Source organism: Amblyomma mixtum, chromosome 6 (genome assembly GCF_055824585.1).
Source record: "Amblyomma mixtum isolate Tamu chromosome 6, ASM5582458v1, whole genome shotgun sequence".
NCBI lineage: Eukaryota > Metazoa > Arthropoda > Arachnida > Ixodida > Ixodidae > Amblyomma > Amblyomma mixtum.
In genome coordinates this window covers 109,192,067-109,217,031 of record NC_143017.1, presented here as the reverse complement: position 1 = coordinate 109,217,031, position 24,965 = coordinate 109,192,067, and the positions used below count along the sequence as shown (strand labels likewise).

Here is a 24,965-nt window from a genome sequence, read left to right as displayed (position 1 = left end):
CCGCGGCGAGCGCATCGGCACTTACGGGGAAACAATGCATGCAGCAACTCAAGCTTGTTGAGTTGCTGCATTGCTGAAATGCTGTGTTTCACGAGTTAAAAAGAGCTGGACTACAAAATTATGTTCTTCATAACTACCCTATTTTAGAGGTCGAGAGCTACAGGCATGTTGTAGGAATCCTTACTAACCATTTCCGGCTTTCTTGAACTCTTATAGCACTAAAACTAATAGCTAATGTACAGGCTCCCGCTCCCGAAGAGCACCTATTGAATAATTCCATGAACGCTCAGCAACTAGCGCCATTTGTTAACCACCAGTAGCGAGCACTGCGTAACTGAATGGCGATATTCTTAATTTGTAATTCTGAAAAAAAAAGAAAAATTGGGTGTCCGGAGAAATTTTGTGAGAACATGATGATTACAGTGTTCCACTTTTCTTCCTCGCAGCAAAATCTAACCTGTAGAGCTCTTCATGCGCTCTCACCAACTATTTCCGGCGGCCAAGGAAAATAAATGAGATGTACCAAAAATGCGAAATTTCCGGGTATTTTGTGCGTTCTGCGTCACGTGACATGTGGTGGCAGCCGTGCAAAGTAGAAACGATTGCCCAGATTTCGAAGACTTTAAACTTACCAGGGCCTCACATATCTCTGATATTCGTAGATAGGGATTAAATAAGTTGCGGATTGTTAAAACAAGAGTTCGAAACGCTGCCATTAGCACGAAGGAGCAACGCATAATTGTTACACTACATGGTATAGCACTTGGAACTATGTACCAACAAGCCCAAAAAGCCACGCTACAAGCCACACTACATATAGGTTTGAATGTGCCGCACAGGTGTGGGATCCGCATGTTAAAAATGACATCGAAACTGGAGCGCGCTGAGAGAAAACGAGTTTGTTTTACTTATGGTGAATATAGAAGAACTCGTTCAGCGACTGCGGTAATATTGCAAAGCAATATACAAAGTATAGCATTTGGAAGAAAACGGGCTGTCTCGTGTTGCTTCATAATCGCGATTATGAAAATTTTGAAGCAAATCTGGCGAATTGTGCGAAACTGGTAAACAATATGAAAGCGCAACAAGTGAATGACAAAATGTTTGCCCTAATTTTTGCGAGAAGGAATGGGTTCATGCGCAGTTTTTTCCAGAAGACCTGCATGGATTGGAACGCTCTTTCCTCCAGTGCATTTGAAATCAAATATTTTGTGAAGGATGAGGAAGATTTGTTTCATAGTTTCTATAATTGCTGCCATGTTGTTTGAAGTACTGATTTGTTAGTTGCCTCTTTGAATTTGATTGCAAAGCCCCTCCACCTTGAGCCGGAGCTATGGTTCGCAGTATGTACGAATAATAAATAAACTAATTAATACTTTGCCTTTGTTGACAAAGTTGGCATACCGAGCTGGTCGTGGATGTACTGAAGGCGTTTGTAGCGATGGTCTTGGGCTTACTTTCTGCTTTGAGCAATCGAAAAAATAAAGACGTTCTGAATTTTCCGAACATCCGTCCGCTGTTTAACTTTCAAAAGAGCTACTACTGGGGCTAGTTGGAAATACATGCTTGAAGGAATTGGTGAGCGCTATAAAAGCACGGAAAAGGGGACGAACACACAGGACGAAAGCGCTTCGTCCTGTTTGTTCGTCCCCTTTTCCGTGTTTTTTTAGCGCTCACCAATTCCTTCAAGTGCGTTTAATGATTGCTACACGTGTTGGGAATATGAAGCGAGCTCTGCTAAATTCTTGCTTACCTTCGGCGCATTCTCAGGCTGCAAAAAATGCTTCTTATATTTTTTTTGTCTAAGTTCTGCCTCCGTAAAGTCGTATCACCACCCGAGGGCAGGGTGCTCTCTCACGACTGAAACGTCTTGGAGCGACAGGCTTCCCAGGGCACGCGTTTATCAGTGCGTGTGAAAAGATGATACTCTGGGTGAAGGGGAATGCAAAATCTGGGAGCGTGAACCAGAAAGGTTGCTATTTCTCACGTGTACAAGATTACGAATAAATTAAAGTACGTGGCGCAGTGTTACAAGGGACGTAAGTTGTTTTTTGCGACGACCTTGAAACTGAGTCGTCAGTAATATGTTGCTGAGGAAAAAAAAATAAGGGAATGTTGTCGTACCAGTCGCTATCACTGCTGCAAATCACAGACAGAAGTTAGGCGCCTCTGCGTGCTGTAATATGTGCGTGGGCCAAGCAAGAGAATAGAGAAACATGAAATTTCGAGAACAAAAGCGCGCATCTCGCAGTCCGCGCATTCGCAGGTGACCGCAGACCGATTTTTCGAGCGCCACTCCATTGCATCGGCACGAAGACCAGCTTGTGAAAGGGCTGATCGAAGCGATCCTTATCGAAAAGAAAAGCTACATGCGCGTGAGCCAGCCTCTGGTCTCTCTATCAGAGAGAGGTGTGTGGTTATTAGATGGCACTTGACCGTTGATTTGAGCGTTTAACTTTGGAGTGTACAGGTCTGTGTTTTGTTATTTTGTTTTGGATTATGTGCCGTCTCTTCATAAATATTTGCTTTAGTGTTTTTTTGCTCACACGTTCTCCTATATGCGCACGTGCCGGGCGTTGCGTATTCGTACATCAATTTGCGCTCTTAATATATTAGTTACTTTAGAACCAGCACTCGCCTTTGATTTGATGTTGACATCCCTTATTGCTTCTTGATCTCATTTTTATTTTGGTGGATAAAAAAACAAAGCGACGAAGGACTGCTGCACTGAGGCGTTTACGTTTTGCTTGCTTTCATTCAGTTCCGGAAATAACAGACGGGTGATTTGTGGATAAATAAAGACGCACAGTAGAGAACGTCGCTACGTTCAGAGGAGTCATTGTGAATGCGAAGGCGGCAACGTTGTTATAGGAGTTGTTTAAAGCTTGGCAGTGAATGAAGAGGCTATTGTGGACGACTCTGACGTCAAAGCCCTTTTTTCTGCACCTCGCTAAAGCGACTGAAGCTTGAGAAGCTCAATCAGTATGCGACGCCGTGAACTAAACCGCCGGGACTCCTACGAAGGGAATGTTTTGAAAATAATACACTCTCGCACAAGAGAGGGGGACCGTCGCGGCACGCGAAAAGCGGCGCTGTCTTGGGAGCTAATGAGCCGTACCGGCGTGAAAATCAAATTGTTTACCTTTGGATAGCAAATGAGCCCTTTCTTTTTTATGCTGCTCTACTCTCTCCTCCCTTCTCGCGCGGCCAGCTGTTGCATAGCGAGGGCGTGGAAATCCAGCACTTGGGTGCGATGCGTCCAGCAGGTGGGCAGTTCCGTGCCGCATATTTTTGGCAGTACTCACAGTGGTGTATCGAGAAGGTATCAGGAAGCACCGAACGGGGATGGTCTGTTATCGCTCGAAGGTCGGACCTATGGGAAGAGGTTGAAGCGGGCATTCCCAGAGACCCGAGTTCACGAGACTGGCGGCAGTCGCGACTGCATCTCAGCGTGGAAGCATTTTCCGTCACGTGCGAGTCGGTGCGTCCTCTTGACAGCTCTTCTCCTTCCATAGCGCAGCACGTGCACCGTATGAGTTTGCTGTGGCCATTGCATTCAAATGTACCGGCGGGGGGATTCCCTAGTCGGCCGAGCATTTAAGGCGTCGGGGGGCTGCCAACGGTGCGAGTCCAGTCGGCCGCTCTCGCCGCTTGTCCTGCGGTGTTGCGTCCCTCGCGTCCTCAGCCATGTCCGCCGCGGCCGCCGTCAGCTGGAGCTTCTTCACGCCTTCGCGTTTTGACGCCGCGCTCCTGTCATCGCTGCCGTGGTTCAGCGTGCTGCTGTCATGCGCCCTGGTCGCCATGCAGTGCCGCCGGTGGTTCCACGCATGGAGTGTACTGCGCCCCTTGCCGGGACCCGGCACCGACTGGCTGCCCCCGCTATTCATGCTGTCAGTGTACTGGAAGTACAGGAGGCACCTCCGCACAAGTGCCACTTCGGGTGAGGCGGTCTTCTCGGTCCCATTAGTGGACTCTTTCTGAACCTAGTAGGGTGCGCATATTGTGTTCCATATAAAGCGGTGTCATATCTTTCTCGACGGCACCGTCTGCCCTTTGGATAGGTCGTGAGGCAGTCAGGCATGTTAGGTCCATTTCGCTTACGACCATTTTCAGCGTTTATCTGCAGCAGCCATCGTTCAGCATATTGCGATTTTTCTAAACTAGTTGGCCCTGGGGAAGCCACATAAATGGTTTATTAGTCCAGAGTTCGCAGTTGTTAGAGAGGGTTATTTATATCACCTGTTTCGAATCTAACCATTCCACGCATTTGTGGGCTTTGTCACATTGCCAGTACATCACAGCTGTTGAGAGACTGGCTTGTCAGCACCATTGCCTCTACATCATGATTGCGAGGCCCGAAATGTCTCAGGAAAGAGGACTTTTGAGCACTTTTGCAGGTGTGTTCGGGTTACTCTAGCGCGTAACTTGTTTGAATGACATGGTCGTCTAATAGCCCCGTGGCAAGGAGGGAAGCGTGAAGGACGTCAGTGAGATCGATTTTATAAATGCGTCAGGCACGTTGAAACGGAGCGGTGACCACTAAGAACAGTATGTGGGAACTGTGTTTTTAGAAATGCAAAATCAATTTAGCTTGATTGATGTGTTATGTTTTCAGTGATTCACAGGGCTATAAAAAAGGTATCGAGGAAGTACGAAGGCAAGACGTTCAAGGTCTACATAGGAATGAGTCCCATGGTTGTTCTACACACACCGGAGGCAGTTCAGGTAAGCAAGGGAGCCAGTAATCAATACAATTTTTTCGCCAATTTGTACGACGTCAGAATGAAGGGGAAAGCGCAATGCTAATTGGGAAAGGTTAGAAATATGCGTTATATCGCTCGGAAGATGTTTCATTGCTTTCTTTGTAAGAGCTACGTAGTGTAGTACTGGAGCATGAATACGAGAAGCACCTGAACTGCTTTCGTTGATATCCATTGGTTTCGCTATCCATCACCTTGTACGCACTTCAATTCAGAGCCTCACCTCAACTATTATTTTGCGCAACATTAGTGCTAGTAAACGAAACTTCGTGCGTTGACCGAGCACCGCTGAATGAAACAGACTGGAGCTAAACTCCAACTGCACGTTTCTGTTTTAAATTTCATTCTTCCGCGCGCTGTCTAGGTTTTGTTGTCTACAAAACAAAACACAAGAAAGCCACACATGTACTCCTTCCTCAAGTCCTGGTTGGGTCCGAAAAATTTGCTAAATAGGTGAGTAACCCAGCTTCTCTCACTGTGCCCTAGAAGTAACAATGCTAAAGCCACACCTCACACTAAACTTTCTGCAGTTGACATGATTACGTGCCTTGTGCCGACCATCGGCCTAAGTTGTCACCGTGCGGCCTATCTTCACTGAGACATCTAGACGAGATATTGTCAGTCAGGACAGTCAGATCAGAACACTTTACTGGTTTGCGGTACAAAGATTCTGCGCTGCAGGCGTACCTCCTGCAGTTTGCCGAGTTGCCTCCATGAGCGCTTACACTTTGATATCCATTTAATATATTCATATAAAGCGCTTTATGAGTGCATACCGCATCAAAAAATGTTGGCTCAGCAATGGAGAAGGCAGGGAGGTAGAAAAAGGGATGAAAAATTATTCGTGGTATTTGCCCAATTAATCTGTCTTTCTTCTCACCTCGTTTGAGTGAGGGAGAGAATGCACTTTTTTTGATCAAGAAATCCTCAATCCCAGTGCAGAGGGCGTCAATATATTACTGCATGCGGCAGCGGGGATTAGTTTCAGTGTAACACGTAGTTTCGCATAGTTCCGCCAAAACAAATATCTCATTTCCGCTGCCAAACAAGAGCTAAGAAAGACGACATTGAAGCAGCCAACTATCGCTGGAAGGTTTTACACAGTTATGCTGAAAGTGCAGCTCAACGTTGAGGAGGCTGTGTGGTGGATGCTCATTTCTCCCTTTTGGGCATGTGGACGTTTCGAGCACTGACGGGGAGAGTACAGGTGTACATTTAGCTCACCGGAAGTACGAAAGAGCCTGGACTGAATAGTTAAAAGCAAAAAGGACCATTTGATAACTTCCCAGAAAAGTTTTGAAAATCACCGTGCCGAAACCGGATGATGTACGCGAATTGCAAAAAGAGGATCCACCCAATCGCATTGTAATGTACTCAATGCAAATGAAGATGCATGTGTGCTGAGAAGATGAGATATGTTCTCTCTTCATTATATAGACACGGCGTATAGGGAGTATCGCTTGCATCCCACATACTTTAAAGGGTGGCGCCGATGCAAAAGGTTTACAAAAATCAGCGAACAATGGCCGCACTTGCTTTAAGGCGAAGCACTGGGCTTCTTAAGTGCCTCGGACGCTGCGGAACCACGCGTTTTTGAGGCAGTAAGGGATCCGTTATATTTTTTTGTTGTGCTGTACGGCGAAGTTCTGGCTATAGTATTTCGGTTCCCGTACACCGGCTGACAGTAACAGGGGCAATGCGCGCAGTTCACTTGTAAACTTTTGTAATGGGCAACAAATCGCGATGATTCAAATGGCGTTGTAATTCAACAAACATGGACGTGTTTTACTTTCAGCGCATCGCAAATTGCTCCTTGTTTACTAATCTTGCTATGCGCAGACTACTTGCTTCTGCTTTTCTCGTTCTGGTATTTCTTGTGAAAGAAACTCTCCTGTTCACTAGACAACGTCTAGACATCAAATAAGCTTGAGGGATTTCTAGCCAAAGGTCTGCTATTGCTGAAGTCATTTCGTATCTACCTCCACTTCTCAGCGAGCCCAGCGGTATGCAGTTTCACCAGATGGAAGGAACGCTTTGGATTTCTCAAATGTTTGTTTTTATTTTTTGTCAGTTGAGCCACACATACAAAAAAAAAAGTTTATTCGATGTTGGCTGTGAACGGCACTTTATCACGAGGCTTGCAATTGGCCATTGCAGCAATGGGGAGCCATGGAAAGCAAAGGCAAGGCTATTCAAGTCTGGTTTCAGCTCTGAACATTTGAAAACCTGCATGGGAGTGTTCAATGAAAACGGCGCCATATTTGAGAAACGCATCGAGGAGATGGCTGCAAACTCGCCCGACAAACCGATTGTCTGCTACAACAACATCCAGAAATGTGTCCTCGACATCATAAGCCGTAAGTAAAGCGACCTTTTGCATTTCGTACGTAAATCATAGTACAATAGTTATGATATGATATGGTATGGCATGGTATGGTATGGTATGTTGTGATATTGCATTGCACGGTATGTGAGGTTTAAACCCCAAAGCCGCAGATGGACTGCGAGAGACACCTTAGCGGAGCACTCCTAATTTATTTTGACCACCTGGGCTTGTTTAACGTAACTAACATGAAACAGCAAAGGGGAATTTTCGTATTTCGCCTCTATCGGAATGAGGGCTCTGCGATCGGGATTCGATCCTGCTACCTTGGGATAAACAGCCGAACGCCTTAGACACTCAGCTTACATCACGTGATATTCTGTGCAGCTTGAGCTGACCATGCTGGATAGTCAAATAGCCGCTCAAAGCATCTTACTGGCTGATACAAAGGCAACAAAGGTGTAGGCAACAACAGTTTCACGTTTTGAAGTTATTCCAGCGCGGTTCGTTATCTCTTTTCGTTCTCGTGCTTAACCCTTTGAGGGTCGAATTATTTTGAAGAAAACTTTCCCAGGTGGTGAAATTACTTTATTGCGGATCTTGAATCTACAAAATGTATATAATCGAAAATAAATAGTAAAAAAAAATTAGGAACAGTACTTTGGTGACAGCATCACTCACAGCTGGAAAATGTTCAATAGAATAGAATAGCAACGGTGATAAGCAAGCTAAGAGCAGCACCAATAAAGATAGAAATCAACTTTCGCCGCCTCTGCAAAACAGTGCCCACAAAGAGAAAACACGTTTCGCGCGACTCCGTTGCGATCACGCGGGGAAACCAAAACTACAAAAGGGGTGTTGCCGCAATCTGTGCCGCCGCGCTAAAGCTAGACATAAGTTCTGCTTATCTCCGTAAGAAGGCAGCACAAAATTCAAACACTTCTTGTAAGTCCTAAGAGGTGGCAGCACCCCCCAGTGAGCACGCATTGTTCTTTTGGCGCAAAATTTCAAACGGAAGATCGAAACCGTACCCGTACGGCAAAGACCTTGCGGGACAGAAAACCGCCGCCGTACATATACGGCAAAAACCTTCAAAGGGTTAAACAAGTACACGTCACCTCTGTGTACAGCCGCCTTGGACTGACAAGTCATACTTTTGCGGAATTTTAAAGTGTTAGTCAACAACATAACGTAGAAAATTTCAAGTCAGCGCTCAGAGCTATGCGATTAGGAATACTCGATCAACCAACGCTGATTCTATAAAATATCGCTATATTATTTCTGCTGTGGCCACTTCAGCTTTATTTACACCTTGACTGCCAATGTCTGCCTGACAGAAGCTAATGTGGATTTATGAGATATGATGCATAGGCGCAAAATCTGATATTTATGGCGTGTCTCGGCGACTGAGGGTGCTTGGGAGTTCTACCTGGCGAAGCGTGGTCAAAAGTACGCCAGAGTGATTTCCCACACGGGCATCGTTTGGAGGGCTACGAGCATCACTTCTTTCACCGATATTGTTTAGCTGCGACGCAAACCATACAGCACTTTGCGCGTGAGGTGGCTTTTATTCCAAAGCTATCTACAGTGATGAAGGAAATATGTGCAGGAATACAAAAGACGAACACAGAACACGCACGATGGTGCGGGCGTTGAGTGTTAGGTGGCGTTACATTTATATGCCTTAATGCTATGGAGAACAAACTATAGCGCCGCAACGTGTAGTACTGAACTGTCCACTACTATCTTTTAGTATTTCTCTGCAAGTGGGATTGGTCAGAACGCCTGTGTTACTTAAATCAGTTCTGTAGAGACTCCGGGAACCACAAGGTTTATCCAAGCCGGAGACGGGCACATCTATGGACGATAATTAAATTCCTCTGCTTATCATTTCTAGATTTAATTTCTTTACCGCGTACTTTTGGTTTTGCTGATCACAAAAGGGAATGAGGGAATTCATATGAACGGCATAGCTCACCGCCTGCGCAGGATCGCTGCAAATTAGTAGCGGTTTTGTCTGCGCTTGGACTATACATAGCTTGAAGACTTTTTCCGCCAATTGTTACGACCGCACCCGTAAGTCTTTTCTCTGATCCTATCAGCTTGTGACAGGCTGCAACACTTTGTTCGATTCCAGGCGCTGTGATGGGCATTCACTTGAGACTGCAGAACGGAGAGAGGCCAGAGTACGCCCGCTGCTTTAACCAGTGAGTACGGCTGGCGTACTTTGCTGCATTTACAAGTTTTTATGCCTTCTTTGATTACGAAGGCGACAACGACCACGAAAATCCGGATTTGTCAGCTTGATCACATTTCCTGGAATTAGTTTGAAAATGAGGCTTAGAACTCGGAAATTCCTCGATGAATAAAAGACAGGAAAAGTCTTTTGACAAAAACGACTTGCATTAACACGTGTTTTTGGTCTAGTTGACTCACGCTCGAATTAGTTAAAAAAAAAAAGATAGTGCCAAACCATACAAAGCACAAGATAGAACAAGACAAGACACAGGCGCGAGACACAGAGCGCCTGTGTCTCGTCTTTGTTTTTTCTTGTGGTTTGCATGGTTTGGGGCTATCTTTTTTTTTTCACCAAGATCGACTTGCCTTAATACCTAATGGCACCGGTCAGCGGAAGAGCTTTAGTTTTATCAGCCCTACCGACCAATGGCGTAGCCAGATATTTTGTTGGAGGGGGGGGGGGGGGGGGGGGCGCTTATGTTTCAGCGCGGCCTCCCCATATAATTTGTGGAGGAATCAAACGCAAGAATAATAACTGCATTGCTATGGACAACGCCATTGTGTATTAGATAACGCTAAGCACTGTCTAGACGAGTGAAATATGTACTTAAAAAAAAAAAGAATGCATTCGTATGTCTCAAAAATCATGGCAGACATAACTGATACCAATGTTTCTATGTTTTTGCATATTTAATTAGTAAAGAAAATATCAGACGAAGTATAGAACTATGTTAGTCCGAAACCAACACGGGAGTGGATGCCGCTGATATGAAAAACGTAAAGGCCATGAAATATGCAAGTAGAGGGCAAATATTTTAATGAAACTTTGTCTTTCAAGAACCTTTACATTTTTATACGTATGCAGCGGTCAGGGAAAAATGTCAATGACGCTGCCCTTCGTTCCAGTGTACTGCGCAGCAGTAGATGTCACCGGTAAATGCATTGCGAGTAATTGCGCCGAAAATTTAGTCGCAGCAGCGAGCACATGCATAAATGAGGAGTTCTGCAAAATATGCATTAGAAGTGCGAAGATAAAATGGATAATATGCTCTTCTGTGACATGACGGCACCAATGAATCATTACAACGCTTCGCTCATCAGAACTCGCTGCGTGCTTTGTCAACTTGTGTGATAGTGTGTTGATTTGGCTTGACTCGTTGTATGGTCCGATGTACGAGATTAAAAAGTCAGTGCGCCTTTGGCGTCAAAAGTTTATGAGAATAATAAATTAATTGAAGTTCCCGATATGAAAATCTAAAGCACGAATATACAAGAATTCGCCGACGTTTTTATACTTGTCTTCGACTGTAGACTGTCTCTTTAATATAGGCGTTTGATTTTATCACGACCTCGCAACTGTGAATGACCACAGAAGCCATTTTTTTATTTTATGTTACTACTTTCTCATGAAGCCTGACGGTCCTGATCACCGTGCGGTATTTCCGGCCCTGGTTGTGGATACGGGCCGTTTACGACATGACGAGAGAGGGAAAAGTATGGAACAACGCCTTGCGAATCCTCGAGAAAACACACCTTCCGGTAAGTGATTCAGGCAATGATTTTCTCCCTTCAGTTAGCACAGAATATGTTGGATTGAAACGAATAGAATGCGTCTGTGGCTGCGGCATTTCTTGTTCTGCCCTGATCGCAGAACCGGTTAGGCGAATTCTAAAGAAGTTCGTTTCTTCGATAAACATTTACCTTAAATTTTTTATTCTTATTTACACCTTCGTCCTATTTTTACATAAAGTTTCTGCATCTCGTGAGTCGTCCGCACTTCACTATATTATGAACCCATTCTCTCTTAAACAACTTCTCCATTAGATCCTTCTTTGCACTGTCCTGTCACCCCTTCCTAGGTCGCCCTCTAGGCCTCTTCCCACCAACTTCACACATCATTTTCTTTTCAATGCATTCATTGTACTTTCTGTTTACATCACTAAGCCGTCGCAGTCTTCCTCTTGCAATTTCAAGATCTGTTACTTCGACCTCGCCTCGCATGTAGTCGTTCCTGACTCAGTCGTTTCTTATCACTGCACATATCCGTTACATGTTCCTCATTTCTAGTTAAAAAAATTTCTCTGCAAGGTAGCTGAAGTCCAGGATTTGAAGTGTACCATGTTGTAAACACGAATCTTGTTTAGTGGGAATGTTTTTCTTCATATTGCGTCGTGACTACTAAGAGGGAACGGTTAGGCGAGGCGTTTTTTTCCCCGAGACTAAGACTAGAAAAGGAGTGCCGTGAAGACGATGGCGAGGAACACGTTCGGAAGAAATTAACAATGCTCTGAGAGTGGACAACATCTGCCATATTTGAGGGAAAGGATGGAAACTCGAACTGGGAGGGGAAACGGAAGGGGTGCAGGATATGTAGTCACTGCAGTGAGCAGGAGTGTGTAATGCACCGATGCGCAATTGTTCACTCATTTACAGCGCGAGCGACACTTCTCAGCGCCTTGTTCATTCTAATTAAAGTCCCTATTATCAGTGATCTGTATCGTCGCGTTCCTTTTGCATTGCAGATGTGACTAAAGCGCACGAATAAAGGAGCGAAATAAAGGAAAGAACAACGAAGGCGTGGCAAACAATACAGTGTCGCCTTGTGTATAGCCGTGTACTAGGTTCTTTTGCTGTGCTGCAGCCACTATCAGCGATAGATAAAGTAGCTCTGTTGTATGGGGACACGCGACCTATTCAGGATAAGCAGGGGGGGGGGGGGGGGGGGGGCTTTTGTAGCTTCAATGGTCGTGAAACTTCCGTCCGTGCGTCCCGTAGGAATAGAATACAGAGTGGCACCAACGTCGATTTGAGAGTAACGTGCTACGTTTCTGTCATGACAGAACATAGAGGGCGATTGTTGTTTTAAAGCAGCCTTGAAGATAGGGTGAGTTGAACAATGTTTTGTGTAAGGTGAAATATAGTTAAGCACACCCGGAAAGTAATTAGTTATCAGAAACAAAACGTGTGCTTTAAGTAATTTTATGGTCTCCTGGTGCTTTTATGTGTGTTTCGTAAAACGAGAGCGGTTACGCGGAAGCCTCGTGCTCATTGCGTGGTGGCAACCCCTATTCAAATATAGGCTGTACCGTGCAGTCGATAATGTACCACGGCGTTGTTGCTCTAAGCCACGTACAACGCTGTCTCGTTGCGTTACGCAGAAGTTTTTTTTTATCCAGTAAAAAAAAAAAAAACTATTGAAAGACCCTGATGCAGGCTGAAAAAAAAAATTGTGTTTGTACCTTGGTTTTATTTGGCGCCGAAAAGCTCCTTTCGGAGCAACAATTAAAATAAAATTTCCTAACTGTCTTTGAAAGCTCTTACATGCACAAATTCATTCTTTTCATTCATTTGTTTGCACGTCTTAAACTTCCTAGTACGCACTGCGCAACTACGTAACTTCTCGTTTTGATTCGCGAGCTCGACAAAGAGGAAGAAGGGAAGGAAGCGTCAGTTCAATGAACCAAGTACGGAGAGCGGACTTATCGTCCCGGACGAAGACAAGTCCTCCTGCTGAAGCATTGATGAGTTAGCGGGAGATTATTCGATCCATTGTTCACGTTTGAGCTTCAAGAGCCATCTTATTTCTACCATAGACTCAGTTTAAGGCGGATGTTACCACACAACAGATAAAATGTACGGTTTTATTTTAAATGAAAAAAATTTAATGATGATTACACGCGTGGTAATAGAGATAATCAGTGCTAGATATCACACGATAACTTTGTAATGTCATTTGTTTATTGCTGATGCCACCCATTCATTTTAAGTGGTGATAATCACGGTGTTATGGTCCGGGAAGTGATTTGACAAACGCGACTGTTCCGAACTTCCTCCTCGGTGCATTTGAATTCCAGCGGAAGGCCACGAGCGGGAACTAAAGATAGCAGGGCATGTTCTGACAGGGTTGCGAACGTTCTCTTTCATTGCTGAATTATTCGTGCAGCGTAATTTTCATTGTGCAAATTATGCAGTGCGCCAATAAATCTCAAGAAATACGCCTCGGAAGCAAAGTAATAATTTTTTTTTTAGACAGAGCTGCCTTAAATGAACTTTTCACTGTGAGTGTACGTACCATGCACAATTTCCCTGACTTGCTACACTGTTCGGTTCTTTTTGATTATTATTTATACTTCCTAAGCATCGCGCAAAAACAGTGGCGAGCCGGCATTGGGCTTCTTGTGCCGCGCAATGAAATGCTATATGATATAATCTTATAAGTGTTTGCCAGCATACTGACTGAACGAAGTCCATTCTTTCCTACTGGTGTCTAACAGTGCACGATTACACAGTGTTAGAAGAAAAGGTGGTATTAAGGTAGAACGAAAGTTTGCCTTTGAAGCTGCAGCGAATGTGTGTGCATAAAGTAACAGTGAAACCAAAACAAATAAAACAGACACACATCTCTGCGGCTGACTAGGATGGCTTCTAAACTATCGTGAGATATGGCGCATTTCCGTTCCCATTTCTTTCTTTAGGGCACGGCTGCGGTGTCCACCCATGGCGCGGCAGCTTTTTTTCCTCGTCAAGCAGTTGAATTCAAAGATATAAGGTGTGCAGCAAGATTACAGGGTTTGCCGCGTGGCGTGTTCTCGTGTCAAACGCCATAACGAACGTGGTGATGCCGAAGTGGTCCCTTGGTCATTTTGAACTTTGAGTGAACCTGGGCACGCTGAGCGATAATTCCGCGTTTGTTGACACCGTAAAGAGAGGGGAACACAATTGCCTTAAGCGCTTGAACTGGGCTAGCAGATATGAAGAAACAGCTTCGTGCAAAATGTATATAGCCCGTGGGGTAGTGAAGTTGCATGGTAGAGTGTTAGTAAAACAAGAACGGAGAACTGGTCTACATCAATGTATACAAGTCCCCGATATCCCTTCGGACAAGCCCATCTACTAATAGGTGAAATACTTGAGGTCCTCACATCATGTTATGAAGTATTTTAACGCGACAGCCTTGAAGGCCCGTTGAACAGAAAATCCGGTATCGGCGTTGTCGGTGCCGACGTTGTGAGCGAAAATTCACGGGCACGGCTCTGGCAGGCGGTCCCCTGAGAGAAACCTAGGAGGCAGATGGGCCACCTAGGTCACGTGACCACGCGGCGTCATCACAACCTGCCCACCGGATTGTGAGCGAACTGTCCCTCGTGGCAGGTGGAAGTTAATGATTGGTCGCCCGGGAAGAGCAACCTTGGCCGCACAAGGCCCACCGCTGGCACCATATGCCATCGCAGGGCTGCGCCAAGAGGGGTATGAGGACTCCCAGTGAAATATGGGTGTTAAGTAGAGGATGACCTTCTGCATATATGGGCATTAACCCGTTACGTTATTGCGCCGTACCCTTGATGCGGAACATCAGTGTCCCCTGCAATTTTTAAAGCGAAAGCTTTACTACTTGCACTTTCAAGCCTTTGCCGTGCGACGGCGGTGCACATGAAATGACCTTTCGCATGACCTCTGTGTGACGTCACGCCGAAGAGCTCGGCGACCATCTCGCGCCGTCTGCGAGTAGTGGCGGTGCCACCACCAGCGGCCTTAGATGAGATTGGATTAGATTAGATGACATTAGATTAGATTAGATTGGATTGAGTTTGATTGGATTTGATTAGATTGGGTTGGATTAAATTACATTAGATTAGATAAGATTAAATTAGATTACATTAGATTACATTATATTATGTTAGATTAGATGAGATTAGATTACATTAGACTAGATTAGATTACATTCCATTGGATTGGATTGGATTGTATAACCGATGCATCACAACAAGTCTAACCACAAGCACCACCACCAGCTACACTACCAGCTGAACCATAGCGTAGGTACGGATATTGCTTTCGCAATTACCGCGCTTAACCAAGCTAAGCCACAGCGAATTTTTTAATAAGGCGTTGCATAGATTATTATGCAAAAACTAGATACACATAAATTAAGATTCATTTGCAGCTGGTTTGCTAAAGGAAATCTTAAAAACTTTGAAGAAAGTACAACCCAGCGCGGAAAAAGTTACTTTTGGTCCTTGGCAAGACCTGTAACGCACCTTCCTAGTTCGTTGCTACTCACTTCTCAAGCCTCCACCACATGCTCGGACGTATTACATGTGCCAGCCATGGACGCAGCGAACGCGGGCTCCACAATCACAAACGAATTCTCTACCATGTGACCTCTACAACCATCACAACCATCACATACTAAAGCGCTCTGCCCCTCCCGTGCTGTCAGGTATGTGGGGCCTACCCTGGCAACACGCAGACATACTGGACCTGCCCACATGCCACACAGTCATCACACTGCCTACAACGCATATTCCTACCCACCCAGATACCCTATTCTTGGGAGAGCTGGGCAGCTCCTCCAGTTGCATTCCACCCGATACTGTGCTCTCCGCTCATTGATCTTATCACCCACGTGTTGGGCGATATGAGCTCAGACGATCCACAACATCACACGAGCTCAACTACAAGTCTATCGCGCTGGGTTTGGGTACCTTCGTCTTCATCATATTCCACTCGGGCGGCTTGAGCAGATCAGCTTCGCTGGCCACTGCACTGAGTAGTATCCCATCGCCGCAGCCGAAGACCCTACGTGCATGCTTTCGCATCCACAGCCCGCAAGTAGTCTTAAGTGCCCTCCACATTTTTGTTCTTCGCCTGCAGGCTATCGAGAGGAGGAAGGCGGCGCTACTGAAGAAGCTCGGCGACGACAAGTGCGTCGATGAGCTGGACGATGAGCTCTCTTTCCCGGCTGCTGTAGACTGCGCCTTGAAGAAACACCTCACTTATCCATCGTACACACTGCAAGAAGTCGAGAAGGATATCACCTCTGTCATGTACGCTGTGAGTTGCTTCAATGACAATAGTCAGCAAAAAATTCTAACCCGCATATCGATGGAAATTCTGAGGGAGCGCAGTTCTCTTACTTATGGCTAAATTATACTTTGCTGCATTGACTAGAACGAAAACCTGAGTTTTATAGATTCTATCACTCGAGAATCGGTGTTTCGTCTTGAACATTATCCGAAGATGGAAACGGATAGCCCGAAATTATACCCAGCGTTTGCTTAGAAGCATGCACTTCATAAACGTCTTATGGACCACTCGACTGTGTATAAGGGCCCTTAGACAGCCATAGGCAGCAGAGACACGCTGTGAACTTTTTATTTGATTATGTAATTGATATTGGCCTGCAGGACAAGCTCTAATCTATCCGTTCAGCACTCTCACTGCACACTCCCTATGCACTGAACTTTGTCATCCCGTTTTCTATACCTCTCTCATTTCATCTTACTATCCCTTAATCCCTTCCCCACGCAGAGTCGCAAGTCAGAGAATTTAAACATCGGCTAAATTCCCTGCTTTCAATAAAAGAGCTTCTCTCTCTCTCTCACTTATTAGTGGCAGTTATGTTTACTTTAGAATTAGGTCAGCAGCAAGAACAAAAAAAAATGACAACGATGAATTGAAGCGCGCAAAACAATATCATTGCATTGCAAAGTTATTGATGGAGCTTGAATACTCCCGGAACAAAATGTGTCCGTGATGGTCGAAAAATACAACGGGAGATATGCTCTAGGTACCTTTACTCCACTCCCACATCATTGCCCGCGCATGTTTCTTCTACACGAAGCGAATAAATAATGGGAGAAAGAATCACTAATGAATCCTGCAGCAGATCTTATGCGCCGTTTCCAAATTTGCAGCTGAAATGATCTTAGCCGGGCTATACAGCAGTGAGAATTAGCCTTTCCAGAGGAAATGGCTCGAACATATTAGGGCGTTTCGCTGCCTGATATACTTCATTTAATGAACCGGCTGGAGTTCACCTTTAATGTTTGCAGTCGTCGTGTCTTGTATATTAATGAGGGATATTTTTCTCGTAGAGGGCGTTCTGTGTTACCTCACAATTCAGATTTTTGATAGTTATGTTTCCTAGTTATTTCTCGAATTCACTTTTTTATTTATATTTTTGCTTTTCTGCTGCCATATTATTTGCTTCGCACGGAAAACTTCTGCCGCCGATTCATGAATTTACCAGATCTCAAGAGACTCCTTGGAACCAAGACTATTAGAACATTCAAAAGAGAAAACCGGAGGTTGTACTTCGATGCGAGTGGTAATTTGTCAGTTAACGTCAATACTTAAAGTGAACTAATGAGAATGCTGTTCTGTGCTCAAGCAAGAACTAGCCCCAATGCCCAAATACGCAAAGAAAAAAAAAGCCTTACAATGGGAGCTTGCATGAAATCATCCCCAGTAACAGGGATGTTGTGTTGCAGTTTAGCTTAGATACACTTTGTGCCAGTGACATTAGAGAGGCAAAGGAGGGACACTGAGGACAACATAATGTGATTTTTGCTGATTGTAAAAATCGATTCAGTCGAACTATCTCACCATGTTGATGTCTATTCCTCAGCAGACTACGCATTTATTAGACAGCAAGTTCGAGCTAAAAATGGCACCTTTAATTTCCACAACTGGATTCAAACTCGTGGCCAGAATAGACTTGATCGCCAGCGCATGGAAGTGAATAGCTTGTGTAGTCTAGCGTCAGGGATCCACGCTGAAGAAACTATCTCGACGTCATCGCAGTGTCCTTGCGAAAAGCCTCGGTAGTGGCGACACCTACATTCCATCCCCTGAATTTTCTAGCTTACACAAATTCAGTTTTCTCAGAATGTAGCCTCTTAGTATACCGATACAGAACAACTTCAGTTTGCCCTCAGCGTCCCTTCAAGGGCACTGCTCTGGACTTTAACCGCTATTTCACGTCCTTAAGCTTACTCTGGCTGTAGAGGAGGTCGCATGCCGGTACAGGTGCAAACGATGCGGTTCTCCGGTGCAGGCATCCGATTCCACGTCAGCAGCGCTGAGCTGGACGCTGTACCTCCTCGGCCTGAACCGGGACAAGCAGGCCAAGCTGCACAGGGAGCTGGACGACGCATTCGGAAGGGGAGCCGACCACGAGTTCACCCTGAGTGACCTCAAGCAGCTGCCTTACCTCGAGTGCTGCCTAAAGGTTAGCTCGTCGCACGGAGTGACGTTACGAGCTAGTCGTACTTCCTCCAGTACGCTACCAGGGCCATCTGTAGTGCCTCGTGCACCTCGGTACAGCGCTCGCGTGGCGTACGATGCCAGTGCTGGCTGCATGTCTCGTAGCTTACACGGATTATTTCTGAATACCCACTGGTGCTGTGCTTTTAAGATTGGTCATTGCTGCTCAGTTTGTATTAAGCCATGAGGCGATCTTATCAAGCTGTGGTACTAACGTGCTTTGTAGACAACAATTTAACAGGTGTTTGCCTGCAAATTGCGGGGAACAAGGTAAAGGCGGTACTAAGCAGCGCCTGAAAACGGACTGCTCTTAAAAAAATAAACAAGCATAAAAAAGCTTCCTTGGAAGTCTTTGTCTCTGAAGTATCTGAAATTGAAACGACTAAACGGAAGGCATTGGTTTCAAATATGTTCGGCAAAGAGGCCTTTGCCCTGCAGTAGATGTAGTCAGGCTAATGAAAACGGTGAAGCTGTCATGAGTTAGCGTCAATGAAAGCGGTTAAAAACCAACAAAGACCACACTTGCGCAGTGGTTTCCATTTTTTTTGCAGCTGTTTTTTCGCTATTGAAAAATTCTCAGGCTTCTGAAACGTATCCGTGCCTGTCAGACTGTCAGGAAATTCCAGCACTTGGCCTGACGAATCTGCGGGAATTCATTTCTTCAGCGGCTGCGTGCGAAAAATTGGGTGTGACTATACATTACTGCGACCGCATTTAGGTTGTAGTCTTGCAAAGCTTTCTCCGTAACGAAATGGCCTGATTGGTCAAGAGGGTAAAGGCGTCACCAGTGCCGAAAATTCGAAAATCTGAGGACTAGAATGTTCGAATATCTTCGATTGGATTATCATATGAGATTATGCCAACCCGTACAATTGTTCCAGCTCAATACACCAGCTAACGGCAGCTAATCCATCATAATATGCCCATTAATTTACTAATTTTCACTAATCACATCAATACACCCACTAATCCATCCAATAACTCCATTAACCACTCTAATCCACCTTAATCTATTTTCTAGAGTGGGCCTACTTCCATAATTTAAGTGGTCGTTGGGAAGATTTGAAGCTTTGCCAACTTCCATATAGTATCGCATTATATTTAAGAATGTGGATAAGGAGGCCATATATTTTACTTGGGGAACAAATATCTTGCATTGAAAAAGACAAAAAAGGGGACTTTCAGACAACATTATGCTTAATATGTGAATTTATCCTCTCAGAGGCTTGCGGTAGTAAATATTCTTCGCGCGTTTCGCATTTCTTATTTTGCTATGAAAACCCAGTTCGAAAAACCTTTAGACCAGATGTAAGCCTTTCGGCATCTTTAATAATGGTGTCGCTATTACGCGCAGGAGTCACTTCGTATGTGCCCACCGTTTCCCATCATCGGTCGTGTGCTTGATGAGGAACTTGTCTTCGGTGAGTAGACCATTAAATTGTTGCGTCAACAGTCCTCTTAATAAGTCCGTAAAACTGACGACACCGTGCACTTGGTTTCTACCGACAGATGGCTACACTGTGCCGGCTGGAACGACGTGCATGATAAACATTCACAGCCTGCACAGGAACAAGGCGCAGTACGACGACCCGGAGAGCTACGTCCCCGAGCGCTTCCTTCCGGAGAACTGCACTAAGCTGCACCCATTCAGCTTCATCCCCTTCTCCGCCGGACTCAGGATCTGCCTGGGTGAGCAGTGCCGTGCGTTGTGATACCACGAGCGTGGGTCGAGGGATATGTTTTGCAATGTCATACTTTATTAACAGGGTGTAAAAAGAACAAACCGGAGTGGTAACTTTACAGAGCTGTCCTATCTTTCGAGCCTGCTTTTTTTTTACGTTGCGAAAGGTTTAGATGACTAGTGGTAGCCTAATCTAGAAGCAGATTTGCTGTAGATTTGCCGCTAATGTGTGTTTTATTGGTTAATAACACGTATGGTTTTCCAGTTCATGCAAGATGCAGTTGCCGAGGGTACATTTGTATAGCCACCAAAATTGTTTTCTGTCTCATGATGAAAACAGGATCGGGTTCTATTTTCACAACATATATGAAAAAAAGCATGTCAATTTCACTACTGAAAGCGTTCGGATTGGGAAGACACCGATGCATTGCCTTCGTATGCACCGCTTAATAAATGTTTTTAGCACGCTTCTGGTGGCGGTGGATTTGGGGGGGGGGGGGGGGGTCTTCTGAAGTAAAAAGTAAATACATTACGAGTGCTCAGTGTAGCTTTGAAGTGGCCGCAGCTGAAAACAGCCGCAAAGTAGGTCGACGGCTTGCTGATAAATTTTGTTGATCACCGAGAGGGCAGGCTTTCGTAGAACGGCTGCAAAGAGCGCTTTACAGGGGAGTGCTGATGACCAAATGTACTCTCAGTATTCTGATGGTTATGTCTGTAAGCTTCTATGCTAAGTGAAGTTTAAATAGAGATGTGCAAGTGGAAGAGGAAAGGCGGGGAGGTTAACCAAGAGAAGGTGCTGCTTTGCTTACTGTGCACCAGGGGGAAATAGATGGGGGATTTAAAGTGGGACGGGGAAAGGAGATCTGAGTAATAAATGAAGTATTCAAAGGAAGTAAGGACTCTGCAAACGGTAAAGTCATAGCCTATCACGTAGGCGCGAAGCCTTTGTGAAACGAAGCAGTGCCTGACAGGGTTTCAGAACCGACGACTGCTGTGGACACCGCCAGAGAACCTTCACCTGTGTCAGCGGGCGATGACAATTCGCTATCAGCATCTGTAATGGTAGAGTGGATCAGCAAACCGGCAATAATTTCTTCGTTAGTCGGGTTGAGCTTGTAGCTATGGGAATACGCGCATTTTTTTTTAACTCTATATGGTAAAGATTGTTTCAGGTTGAAGCGCCGAGAGAAAGAAATTGCTATTTCCATTAATCTATGCTCTGTACTCCCCTGTCGCGAACATTAGTCGCCGTTCGTGAGCGTTCGTTAAAGCATTCAGTAAGGCATAGTAATTAGGGTGGCGTGCATGTCGCACAAACTTGTCTCCTAACCACATTTAGGCTTATCAGTAGCAAAGAAAATTATTCACTCTTTTAGTATACGCCTGCGTTTTAACTACATCTCCATCCGAAAAGGCTCTCGGATGGATTACACACTAATGTTCCTAGCTTTATTTCTGCTATGAGTATGTTCGTTCACACAATTATTTCTAAACGATCTCTTTTTCTCAACAGGACAGAGATTCGTCCTGGCGGAAATGAAGGTTTTGTTGGCGAGGATCCTCTCGAAATACACTGTGGAGTCAACGCAGCCGCTCGATGAGGTCGACACCGCCGTGGAAGTTGTTCTTAAGCCAAAAGGAGGACTTCGTGTCTGGTTTAGGAAACGCACGGAGCCCCTGTGATCACTCCGACAGCAAGTCAGATCACCGCACTGGGAGCATGGACAGCCGTCGTGGCGTCGATAACAATTCCGCTGTTGTTCCTCCATCGGCATCAGAAGCAGTTAAAAGTGCTGCTGCGTGCGACCAGGTTAAATGAGACAACACTAGCATTTGACAGTTCTGGCTGATAAAAAAAAATAGTGACACTTCCCTATTCAGGCTGTAACATGTACGACGAAAAGTGCACCTAATGAAATGCGTTAGTTGGCTGTTTGTGCTTACTTCATTCCAAATGTAATTGCGATTTAGGAACAGTTGTGCGGGATTTTCGTCAAGCAAACTTCTGCTCATGATCAGTGATATCTCTTTTTGTGATGTGTTTTTTCGTTCATGTAGAATTAATCGACTTAGGATTTGAATTCGCATGTGTCACCCCCCCGCAGGGAGTCTTTTTAGATGGAAAGCGAAGTGAAGCGACGCTAAACAATGGCCAAGCCTTAGTTCTTACTTTTGCTAAAATGATAAAGTACGTATGAACACGTTTTTCAGTGTAAATCATGGACACCTGGACAACTATGTGACCATCGTTTCCACGTGATTTTGTGAGCTCAGCTTTCGTCTAATCGCCTTCAAGGGCGCTATCAAACACATCATTAGCAGTGGAAATAAAGGGTCAGTAGACTTCGTGTAATCTCCCAGAGCGTATGTTTGCCTGCTGTTTTCCGTTCCGAGTGAACACATGATTTTAATTGAATCTTGTCTGAAATGTTCTCCGCTACGTTGCCAGATACTCCGTACCTGTTCAATGATAAAAAAATAGCATGAGCTGTAATTAATAAGGATGTCTAGCAAAAATGTTGCGAAGCCTTCAGCAATGAAGAACTGAGCAGCCCTTCGTGCAAACTATCTTCAACTACATCACAGTTCATTACTTTCATCACCTGTGGTCTTGACCACGCGAACAGCACAGATGACATGATGATGTCAGTGGAAGAGAAACAAAGTGCGCAATGTATAAACAATGTTCGTGGACAATACAGAGAGGATGCACATCCTAAACTAAGAAAAGTAGGATACACATGTGCATGAAAACGCAGAGAGAGATAGAGCAAGAGGAAGACAACGATACTGTAGCGCCACCACATTGACTGGCGTTTTGGAAAAAGCACAGGAATTTCCAGGCACGCGCCGAGTGGAACGTTGAAGGCACAGCGGCAAAGCGGACGTGTTGTGCGCTGGCTGTCCTTCTCATCGGATCTGAAGCCATCTACAATAAATATGGGGCCGCGTCTAGCACCCACAATACACATAAATGGAAGCACATTAATAAGAAACCAGGAATCAGTATTTGTACGTGGGATGATTGCCAGTTGAGAAAGTCATTAAAGCCCACAGTGGCTTCACCTGACCTTGGTAGTCATTCACCGATCCGAGCAGTTTTCAGTTGTGTGGGCACTTGTATAAGCGCTTGGGTACTAACCTAAGAACATACCTGTGTGGCTAGTATTTTTTAATTTATTATTGCACACTCTGAGAGCCATAGCTTGAGCAGAGCAGGACGGGCGTTATAGTTAAATAAAAAAAATCAATAAAACAGCACACCATAACGCACAACTGAAATACTAGGAGCCATAACACAAATCTTCCACCTCCTTCACAAAGTGCTTTGATTCAACTACATATGAACGAAGAGAGTTCCAATCCGAGTGCTCGGGAAAAATGTGTAATTTAAGCATTTTTTCGTTCGAGAATGGGGCTAATGAATGCTACTTACATGTCGTGCTGTCCTGCCGCTTGCAGGTATTACACAGTTCTTCGCATCTGTTTTCAGATTTCCAGAAATGTAAGTGAAGACACATGAGACGGCCGTTTCCGCCACAATTGTAAAGTCTGCACGCATTTTTGAACCAATATGACAGTCTATGAACCAGTCCCATATATATATATATATACCATAAATAAAAGAAACTACTTTTCTCTGAACAGGCTCCTGTTGAGCCATGTATTTTTAGTACGCGGATGCCACACCACTGAAGCATATTTAAGCCTTGACCTTACACAAGCATTACTATACACAGCTATCCTGGTTCTGACGGTTGCGTTTCTCCACGCCAAACTTCGGTCTGTGGCTATCATTGCAGTGGAAGCAGCTCTCGTACGGCAAGCATCCTCTACGTCTCTTTTTTTTTCACAATAGAAGATAGGCGTTCCATTTTTAAGAGCCATGCAGCAACAAATTGTACCTCATGTTATACTGCGCCGCATTCTTTAAATGGCGCGGCAAGCGGTGCACGCGAAGAATAACGACCTTTCTTATGCCTGGGCCCAGTTTTTTTTTTTAACTTTCCCTTTCACTCAGGGTAGCAGATTTTCTCACGCGCTGATAAACACCTGCCCTGAAAAACCTGCCGCCGCAATCCGCTTCAGTCGTGAGGGAACACTCTTCGCACCGGTGTGGGGGAATGACTTTGCCAAGGCAGAACGACAAACAGGAAATTTTTTTTATCTTTGTGGGTGAGGGGGGGGGGGGGGGTATTTTGAATGCGACGGCAAGGAAATTAAGCAGGGATTTATTTAGTACAACTCGGTTCATATTCCAGTCATGTTTTGTCATCTTTAAACACCAGCTTATGTTTAAAATATGCGGGTTATCTTCTTTAGGCAGCTAAAAGGAGAAAGTGAGCCGAAGACCACATTTTGTAAACGCTTTCAGCCTATTAAAGATAGCTACCGTTATATCCAACCACGTGCAGAGCAAGACCTCTTAAATTTTGTTGCATTGCGCTACCCACCCCATGCACCCAGCTGTGAAATATGGTTTATGGGGGTTTAACGTCCCAAAGCGACTCAGGCCTTACTGAAAACCATGGCCACCTTGTATCCAGTAAAGACCTCTTAGGTTCTGAAGACAAGTTTCCGCGCCCAGCAACATAGGAGGAGGTCAAAGAAAACTGCAGAACATCCACAAAAGACTGCACTTAAATACTTCCGGACCACATTTTTTTTGCGTGCAGTAAAGATTTGGTCGTGGGCAATCGAATGATTCAAACCTTCGCCCCATGCTAAAAACATAACACGTACTAGGGATTACACTCTTCGAGCGCCTGCACAAAGGAGTCTAAATTAGATGCTAAATACAAGTCGTCAGGCTCAAGGAAATCCATGTGATTCTGAACAAAGTCCGAGTCTTCGTGCTTCAATGTGTAGTCCTCTATTATGTTCCGACACTGAATACTGTGTACTCATTAATTCA

At 44.9% G+C, this 24,965-nt stretch overlaps 1 protein-coding gene across 2 annotated transcripts in view; it reads left to right on the top strand.

Annotated features, from left to right (window-relative positions):
* LOC149339995 (cytochrome P450 4V2-like) overlaps window positions 1–23,641 on the top strand; it is a 36,161-nt gene extending 12,520 nt beyond the window's left edge. Inside the window, exons 1-11 of one of the 2 annotated variants that reach the window (XM_089548739.1) lie at window positions 3,616–3,940; window positions 4,616–4,725; window positions 5,125–5,213; window positions 6,918–7,117; window positions 9,221–9,290; window positions 10,734–10,860; window positions 15,976–16,155; window positions 18,161–18,334; window positions 19,724–19,790; window positions 19,879–20,058; window positions 21,564–23,641. In XM_089548739.1, coding sequence (XP_089404865.1) covers window positions 3,688–3,940; window positions 4,616–4,725; window positions 5,125–5,213; window positions 6,918–7,117; window positions 9,221–9,290; window positions 10,734–10,860; window positions 15,976–16,155; window positions 18,161–18,334; window positions 19,724–19,790; window positions 19,879–20,058; window positions 21,564–21,733 — 1,620 coding nt within the window. In that variant the 5' untranslated portion in view covers window positions 3,616–3,687 and the 3' untranslated portion in view covers window positions 21,734–23,641. Of the gene's footprint in view, window positions 1–3,615; window positions 3,941–4,615; window positions 4,726–5,124; window positions 5,214–6,917; window positions 7,118–9,220; window positions 9,291–10,733; window positions 10,861–15,975; window positions 16,156–18,160; window positions 18,335–19,723; window positions 19,791–19,878; window positions 20,059–21,563 lie in introns of those variants that run through there. The other variant, XM_089548738.1, reaches the window with a different exon arrangement.
* The last annotated feature ends 1,324 nt before the right edge of the window (window positions 23,642–24,965 follow it).